At 39.1% G+C, this 9,696-nt stretch overlaps 1 protein-coding gene across 2 annotated transcripts in view; it reads right to left on the reverse strand.

Annotated features, from left to right (window-relative positions):
- ELF2 (E74-like factor 2 (ets domain transcription factor)) overlaps positions 1 to 3,765 on the reverse strand; it is a 52,501-nt gene extending 48,736 nt beyond the window's left edge. For both annotated transcript variants that reach the window (XM_012654886.1, XM_012654880.1), the window contains exon 1: positions 3,455 to 3,765. In XM_012654886.1, the coding sequence (XP_012510340.1) occupies positions 3,455 to 3,512 (58 nt within the window). In that variant the 5' untranslated portion in view covers positions 3,513 to 3,765. The remainder of the gene's footprint in view (positions 1 to 3,454) is intronic.
- Positions 3,766 to 9,696: the final 5,931 nt, after the last annotated feature.

Raw genomic sequence — 9,696 nt, forward strand, 5'->3', positions numbered from 1 at the left:
ATATATACAATACTTTCACAAAAATATTAGGAAAGTAACATAGACATTTGTTTTTTTCTGTATTAAGCTATATACACTAGACACAAGCCTAAATTATTAAGTAAAACATATCACAGACTTAAACATATAAACATAGCCTCAAGTTCCAATTTGGCACCCATTTATATTTTTAAAGATTGGCTAAAATAAATTAACCTCCCAATTACATAACAACCTTATGGACACACATTCACTTACGTGGTGTAACATAAAAAAATCCAAGAAAATCAAAAGTCTTAACTTTCCATTAAGGTTTCTGAGCCACTTATTTTAGAGCTTTAAAAGTCACTGGAGTTCATCCAGTCAACTCTGTTCTCTTACAGAAAATGAAGCCCTAAAGAAGTCAAGTCACGAGCTAGTTCAGTTACAGCTAGATATAGAACCTCAACTCTTGACTTCAGGGTCAAGGCTCACTCTCATACACCATGTTGCCAACAAAAGTTAAGTATGACAAGTCTTTACCACGAAAATACTTTGTATGTTAAAGTGACAGTGATTTGTAATAAAAAAGCTATTTATTTTATTTCACCCTTTACTCAAACTCCTGACAGCATAAATATTGATAGCTAAAGGAGTGCATATATGATATTTAACCCTCTAAAGGAGGAAAATAAATGCACAAGAATATCATCTAGTACCTTAACATGTAACAATAGTGATAATATTAAGTGCTTTTATATTTGCTTGGAAAAAAGCTATGCTAGCAATAAACTCAAAAGCTATCTCCTCTAGAAGTTTTCACAAATATTGGTCATTCTACACTAATCATCAACCCACTATAGCAATCACTTTAGCTATTTTTTAACTTATATATATATTCACCTGTCTCTTCAATTATACTTCAAGATCTTTATGAGGAAGAATTCTAACACTCTATGACTTCCCTCAAGCAGATTAAAAGGTATTCTGTCCATTCTACAAATACAAACTTTACAAACATTACTCTCCCAATCCTTCTGAAAATTGGCAGCAATAAAAATTTAGAATCATGAATCTTAATTTTCTGGGCCATCTTTCCTCCCCAACTTTTAACTCACTGAATAAACCTTGGGAAATCAGCAAACCTGTCTCAAGTTTCCTTCTAAAATAGGGATTGTAAGGGAGCTTCTGATTACATGAACAAGGCTGAGGAATAATTTGAAAATAATTGTACGTAAAACATATTCTTTACAGAACATTACGATCATGAAAGAACTTTAACTGTAAGATTTGTATACACTAAACAAATGCAGTAGAGCTGGAAAATGGCATTTAACTTTTTAAAAAATCCTTATCAAAGAAAGACAAAACTTTTGTATTTTCAGACCCAAGATGGTCTATGTATACAGCTACTCCAAGCAAAGTATCTACAGGTCACGTTCAGTTTCACTGACAATTACAAAAGCTTATGAAAAAATATCTTCCACTGCAAAGTTAAGCCTTCTTACTTTTACAGTATTTTCAAAGTTCTGACTACAAAGGCATTCTAAGGTTCTCTCCAAGTGTTCACAAACGCTGGAAACATCTCTTGAAATATACAAGTTCAACACTCACAGCAATATTACCGACCCAACAATTCCAAGTATTGTTATTACCAATCATATAAAGCCAAAATCCCATCCCTTAATTCATATTACGATATTAATAGACTGAACATACACAAAGGAATCAAGTTCTTATTGTGCTCTGCCTCTTACTAAAACTTAAGTTCTTGATAACTGTCAAACGTCTTTTAATCACTATTCAGTAAACTATATTTTTCTGTAGAACCTTTGAAACGCATAGTAGTACATTTTAGAGAATAAAAGGCTGGTCACCACTACGTGTTATACAATACATACGGTTATATTATTCCAGACTTTATGTGAACTTAAAGTTCTTCTTAAATTCAGAGATACACGTGTTCGTGATTTTCCCCAAATGACCTGAATCACAGAGTTTCGCCAACCAAACTACCAATTTCAAGTCCCCCACCTAAAAACAATGGATGGAAAAAAGTGTAAGATCTTTTACAGCATGACTGTTCGGTAAATATGTCTCATCTTCCAATTCCCATCGATGGCGACATGAAATAGAACCCGGGGAAAGGAACATGTATGCTTATTACTACATTAAGTAAACAGTATTCAAGCTATGCTAAATCGATCCAAGGCCCTCACTACGCTGTCTATTAAGTAAAGCTTCTTTTTTCCATGTAACTTAAGTCCGTGCCCTTCCGCTGCAGCAGTGGCGCTGCACATCCCCCACCCCTGCGGCCACTTCCGTGTTTACACTCCTCTTCCCTCCAATTCCATGCGTACATTGTCAGCTTCACTCCCGCCCAATCTTCATTGGCCCAGCGCGGGCCCTTAGTCCCACCCCCAGAAATCAACGTTCTTATTTGGAACATCTCAGAGAGCAGATTGGAACCAGAGGCCTGTCAATCCCGTCCGTTCTGTCCTCTCCGAGGCGCTTCCGCTGTGGTGGGAGGTTTGGGGGGGAGGCGGACAGGGGGCAATTCCGTGCTGAGACTTCCCTAGGGCCAAGACGCCCTCCCTCTCTCCCGCCTCACTTCCTCACATTCACCCACTGTTTACAAAAATAAACGTTCTTCTCTGACGCCCCAACGCTCCAGGTCAGGGGTACAAAATACATTCCGTGTCCTTCCCATTCTCCCCCTAAAAAAAAAAAAAAAAACCCACGAGGGAAGGGGCATAAACCTAGTTCCTTCACAGCCACCCATAAGATGAGGAAAGGGAGGCGGGCCCCCTAGAGAAACATCATTCAGGTTACTCAACATTAAGTGACCCTTTCCAGAACCGTTACTCCTGAGGCTGCATACGGTGGGGATGTGAGGAGGAGGGAGGATCAGAGCATTTTTTTTTTTGGCGGGTATCAGTCCACCAGACACCGCCCGGGGCTGCCTCGTCCATGCGGAAGTAATGGAATTGTGGACGAAGTGTGAAAGGAGAACGAGGCGGTGGTGGCGAGCGTTCCCCGGAGAAGCCCGCCGCCCACGACCACGGGCAGCAGCGGCCTCTCCGGCCAGACAGCGTGGCAGGCGCAGCCGAGAGACAACAGCCGCACTCACTTCCTGGTTCCTCAGCAACTGGGGTGAAGCGCACAACTCGTCCGCCCCCGAGTCCCCAACTTAACCGCGGCTCCGTTCTCCAGCACCCGCTGCCAGCGCTCCGCCCGGCAGCAGCCGCCGCTGCTCGCCTAGCCCACCCTGAAGCGACAGCGCCGGATTCGAGGCAGGTTACTCTCCAAGGTGATCACTTCCTGATTCGTCGCCTCCATTACTTCATTCACTCCCCCCTTTCCCCCGGCCGCCCCAGTGACTGTGAGGTGGACACTGTACCCCCTGCACAGACCGCTACAGGGGAGTCACCCCGCCTTCTGTGCACCCCCTCTCCTGCTACCCCGATGCACAGGAGAAAAGTTCCCCTGTCCTTACCGGCCCGGATGAGCAGATCCAGCTGGTTTGTGGGTCCCTCATGCAGAGACGTCGCCATGTTTATCCCGGGGCTGGAGCTGCTGCTTCACATTGACTTACACCGTGAGCAGCGGCGGCGGGGGAGGAGGCGGAACCCGCGGCCGGAGACACACGCCGAGCGACCCACACACACTCACGCACTCGCACACACTCCGACGCCCGGATCCTTGCGCGTCCTCCGACAGGAAGCCGAGGCCGGCCCGCCTCCCGCCGCCGGGCTGAGAAACCCCACCACCTAACGGCAGGGGCAGGGGCGGCGGCGGCCCCAGCTGGCAACGCGATCCTTCCGCCCCGCGCCCAGACAGGAAGTCCCGGACGCCCGCTCCGGAGAGCGCCACAGCCCAAGGCGAGGAAGACACCTGAGGCTGGGAAACTGCTCCCCGAGACGCGGCGAGGACACAGTCGCTCGGCGGGAAAAGGCACATTTCACGCTCTGCGGAAGAAAAGTCTGCAATTGTCCCCCCTCTGGAAAAGAGCCATTAATCGTGTTTTCTTCCTGGAAGCGATCTAATACCTAGTCCCGCAGCTGTAAATAAAGGTGGCTATTTAACTTGTTTTGGCTTTTTCAAAGCTTATGCAACGTGTAAGCAGTTCACCTGAAAGATGTGCACTTTAAAACAGGAACACCAACAAAAAAGTCATACCTAGAAAATATTCTGAAAGCGTTACTTGGAAAGTAAAGAGCTTCCAACTACTTTCTGAGACCGACTTCGTCTTTACAGACTTCCCTTTACAGAAGTGCCAGAGAGCACACTAAACAGGTATTTAGTAAACAACAGAACACGCCAACCTCTGGGAAATGAAATTAGGCTCCCCCAATTTGCCAGTCATGAAATTCACGTACCCTTTCATTTCTGTTTGGTTCATTTGAAAACAAATGAACGTATTCATTTATATCGTCATCTACGTCAAAAAAATATTTTTTCCTAGAAACTAACCTTATTACAAATAAGTACGTATTAAAATACAATGGGAAAGGGAAATGGCCAATTTAGAGTCTATAAATTTTTTGAAAACAGGGAATCAAATCAATATAGTTAGGAATGAGACTTCATCAAAACAAGAAGATGCTTCCCTGGTTTCAGAATTTTGCAATATAAAAATTGTTTGAAGCGAAATGTTACCCTAACGTTGTCTGTACACAAAACTTACATAAAGCAGTGCCTCCTACGGATTAAATGTTCAGTAAGTATTTGCTGAATAAACACACAAAGGGGATTTGGCAGTTACAAACTTTAAATAACAAGGTAACATAACTTTTATGGTCTGAATTAACTGAACTGTGCTGGTAATCTAGAGAAAAATTTGCTTTCAGTGGTAATATTAATGCAGTATTATTTTATAAAAGTTTGGCCAATGTCAGTGCAGCATCAGCAATGGATTTACATAGCCCATGACTACTGTTGTCATTTCTCCAGGTATTCTTTTGGTCCTTTCCCCCAGCCCTATACCATGATCCCCACCCTCCCAAAAAAACCTACACGCCATTTCCAAAGTACAACTCCTTAAACCAAATAAGGATCTCTTCTTGAATTAAGTAAACCTGCCATGTATGGGACAAAATGAACTGGACGGTAGCTTTTTTATTGCTAATCAGTTTAAAATAAGGATCATCCATTGATAGGCAGCATCTTAAAACGGTAGTTTCCATGTGCAGGTAAGGATGCTAAGGTATGTAATTGCTGGTTTTACGAGGATCATTGAAATTGATAAGAAATCTGAATTTCTACTCCTACCAATCAATAGTTTTTCATGTATTGTTTAGAAAAGAGTAATGTAAGCCAAAGTTATTTTTGTGCAGGTGACAGAGCAACGTGGCTCAAGAAGAAATCAGTTTAAAGCTTTAAAGCCTGATACATAACTTTTACCTATTTGTTTTTGAAATACAGCTTAAGAACTGAATAGTGTACATATATGTATATGTGTATGTGTGTATATATTACTCTCTGTACATCCTGTGTGTCCCTGTCAGCTTTGTATTTTAAGCTCCAAGAGAACAGAAGAAGCTCTATCTATTCCTGCACAATACTCAAGTTATTTTATATATATACACACATACTCAGAAATTAATGCACAGACTGGAAAATACTCCCAAACTATACTGTATATTTAAAGCTCTTATAAAAACACAATTCCCTGGGCTTTAACGCAATTCTGCCTTGCTGATTACTGTAAGTAGGCTTTCAAAAGCCACCAATACTTTTTAGAAACCAGTAACACGATACTGGGAATATAAGGGTAGGCCACTGCTGGAAATATAAATTGGTACAAACTTTCAGGAAAGCAATGTGGCATATATTAAGAGTCTAAAAGAGGTTCATATTTTCTGACACAGGAATTTCATTTCTGGGGCCTAGCCTGAGGAAGTAATGAAGACATTCAATGGATGGATTGTTCTATTAAAAATAACTTGTTTCAGGAATTTTTAACAACATGAGAAAATACTAAAAATATAAATGTGGCAGGATTTAAATATATATATTTTTCTATACCATATGACTCAAACCATGTAGTATATATGAATATATGCATATAAAATATATGTATATGCATGTGTATATACATACACACATCTGTGTTTTTCAAGTCTTGACAATTGAATAGGTATTTATAAGCAGAATTTTAAAAACTTGAGTAAGAAGAGACAGTCTAGTATGGTAGATACTTTAGAGCAAATTCATATTCTGCTAGTAATATTAGAGGAAAGATATCCTTTGTATCAAAGTTACTGCTGTATCCTAGGAGAGGGAAAAAAAGGTAAATAACAGCCAACTCTTACTGAATGCTTACCAAATAAAAGCTACTATGCTAAATGCCCTGCCTTCATTTTTTTCACTTATTCAACTTTCCACATTCCCATGAAATTGATATTATAGTGCTCATTTTACAGATGAGGAATCTAAGGTTCCTTGCTCAAAGTCAAAGAGTTAATTAAGGGCAAGACCAGGATCTGAATCTAAGCACTGACACCAGAGCCCTCACTCTCAAACACTTCCCAGAAACCAAAGTAACAAAGCTTGTTTATCTTTTACAATGCATTTTGTTCCATATGGATTTTCTTGTCCACAAATTCTTCCATATTCCTCCCATCAAGAGGTGGAGCCTAATTACTTCTAAAAACTAGAATAAAGCTGAAGTGACTGGGTCACTAGCTCTTGGAGGAAGCCAACTGCCATGTCTCGAGTACACTCAAGCAGCTCTGTGGAGCTGGAACAATAAGACGAGGAACAGTGGCATCCTACCAACAGCCATGTGACTAAGCCATCTAGAAGAAAGACCCTCCAGTTCTAATTAAGTTCACAGATAACTGTAGCCTCTTTAAAGACCTTGAGCCAGATCCATGCAGCTAAGCCACTCCCCAATCCTTAACCTCAAAAACTGTGAAGTGCTAAGTGTTTGTTGTTTTAAGCTGCTAAATTTGGGACAATTTGTTAATTAAAGATAATTTGTTAATTAAAGATAATTAATACATTTCACAGCTTAAAGGAAAGGGTAAGTTTGTAAATGACTTCCAACTTTTAACTACAGAATCCTAAGCAATTTTTTTCACTTGTTAATTCTTTATAGTCTGGGCATCAGCTCTTTCAATCTCCAATCACTGCATTTTGAAAATATCTTAATAAAGATAATCATTATAATTGAAGTATAACTAAAAATAATTAAATGTCCTTGGCTTTTTTATAGTGTTCATATGCCACTGGCCACAAAATGTTCACTTGTGCTATTTGAATGGTTTTATGGTCCTGTAGTAACCAAGATGAAAAATTCTTGAGAGAGATGTAAATACACAATTATTTCTAATACCATGTAGGTTTTTAATGTTTTTATTTTTAGATCACTCTGATAATTTCATTTGTATTTTTTTCTTTATCTAGTATACAGAATCATAAAATGTAATGATTGGAAGGGAGCCTAGAGATCACATCACCTAGAGGTTTTCAAAAAATCAAGAACCTGAATATCAAGACCTCTTTTCCTTGACTACCATGAATTGTATATATTGTTTTAAAACCCAAATATATAATGTGTGCTCTATCAGATGGTATGTTATGCTACCTGCTATTTTACTTTACCTTATGCTATCTTATTCTAATGTAAACAAAGGGCAACTGGCTTTAGAGTTTTTTAAAAAAAAAATTGTGGGTAGGAATAAAAGGAAGGGGTCATTTTGTGACAGTTTCCTATTTTAGTAACAACAGCTCTTTGACCACCAATGGTAGAGTTATTTGAGAACTGCTGAATTAGTCCAATCCCCTATTTTACACATAAAAAAACTGAGGCCTCAAGAAGTTAAATAATTTAAAAAAGATCACACAGTATCTTATGACTTCAAGGTCAAAAATACCAAGAAACAGTTTTCTATAAAATTTAGAAGTTATAAAATAGATGAAAAGTTAAATCCATGTAACTACTATTATATTTATATATTGTAAACTGAAAATTGATGGATGTTTTGCTTTTTAGTGTCAAAGGTAAAGCAATGGGAAGTGTCTGAGAAATTAAAAGATAAAAATGGAAAAAAAAATTTTGAGCTGTGACTGGGGTGGGAGAACAATAGGAGGAGGTCAAATGGTCTAAGCTTTTCTCATACAACCAAACTAACAATGAAATTCAAAGCTGGTGTGTTGGGCATGTTTAGGGAAAAAAAGGAATCAGTAAAAATAATCTGTATGAAAAAATGTCTGTAAGGGACAACAATCTGGAATCAGGTGATACACAAGCACTAAGTTCAAGATTAGAAGATGGATAATAGTTATAGAAGTGCAGTGTACATATTTACAAGGAGAAAAAATTAACTATTTCATGTTTTATACTACTGTTTAAATGTCTGTTTGAAATTTTTATATTACTGATTTGTTTTAATTAATAACCAGGTTTTACAAAATAAAGATGAAGATGTTTGAACCCATAATCACAAATTCACTCATCTGTTCAACAAATAATTATCCAGCACTACTTTGACCAAGTTTCTGTTGTAGGTGTCTACTACTGGTAACACTAAATTATGTAACAAAAGAAAAAAATTAAGCTTTCTCAATTCACACAGAACCTCCCACCAAGAGAGAAAGTCTCAGAGACAATATGATATGCAAAACTGCTTATACATGAAATTTAGTAATAGTGGATATATGCTACATTTTAGACTACCACCCAAGAAAGTTAAATCATTTATATGCATAAAAGCCATCATAAGCCATAAGTTTTTTTTTGTTTTTTTTTTTTTTTAAAGAGACAGGTATCACTCTGTCCCCTAGGCTACAGTGCAGTGGTGCCATTGATCATAGATCACTGCAGCCTCAAACTCCGGGGCTCAAGCAATCCTCCCATCTCAGACTTCTGACCAGCTGAAACTACAGGTCACCATGCCCAGATAATTCTTTTCATTTTTTGTTTTTTTTTTTTTAGAGATAGGTCTCTCTCTGTTGCCCAGGCTGGTCTTGAACTCCTGGGCTTAAGCAGTCCTCCCACCTCAGCCTCCCAAGTAGCTGGATTACAGGTGCAAGCCACTAAGCCCAGCTAAATCGTGAATTTTTAATAAAGGTTCACAAAGGCAAAATTATGTTAAATGTACATTTTACTGAGGAGAAGGGCCACGGTTATTTTTAGATTCTCAAAGAGGTCCATGACGTCTCAAAGTTATTTTATCATAAGTTTTCCTGTTAAATGCATAACAGCATTCATTTTAGGGCAGGGACCATGAAAATCCTATGATGAGTAAGGGTCTAGTATGTACTATTTTTGATACAGACTTAGCTTAGCTTAGGTGTGATTTGACTTAGGTTCATGTTTTTCATTTTACTTAAGTTATCCCTGGGCAAGACTCCTGATTCTTCACTTTATGATTTATAACAGACAATCCACTCCTTCCAATTCTTAGAGACCACTCTTGGAAGACTGTCAATTAATTATTGCAGGTAAGTTTTTCTAATGGATGTTAGATAATTGTTTTAAATAGCACTTATTAAGCACCCATATGTGCATGACACTCTGCAAAGTGAGTTAAAATAGTTAACAGTCGGCCGGGCACAGTGGCTCACGCCTGTAATCCTAGCACTCTGGGAGGCTGAGGCGGGAGGATTGTTTGAGCTCAGGAGTTCAAAATCAGCCTGAGCAAGAGCGAGACCCCATCTCTACTTAAAATAGAAAGAAATTAATCGGACAACTAAAAATATATATAGAGAAAAAATTAGCTGGGCATGGTG

The sequence above is a fragment of the Propithecus coquereli genome, unplaced genomic scaffold, assembly GCF_000956105.1.
Source record: "Propithecus coquereli isolate 6110/MARCELLA unplaced genomic scaffold, Pcoq_1.0 Scaffold112, whole genome shotgun sequence".
NCBI classification, from domain to species: domain Eukaryota; kingdom Metazoa; phylum Chordata; class Mammalia; order Primates; family Indriidae; genus Propithecus; species Propithecus coquereli.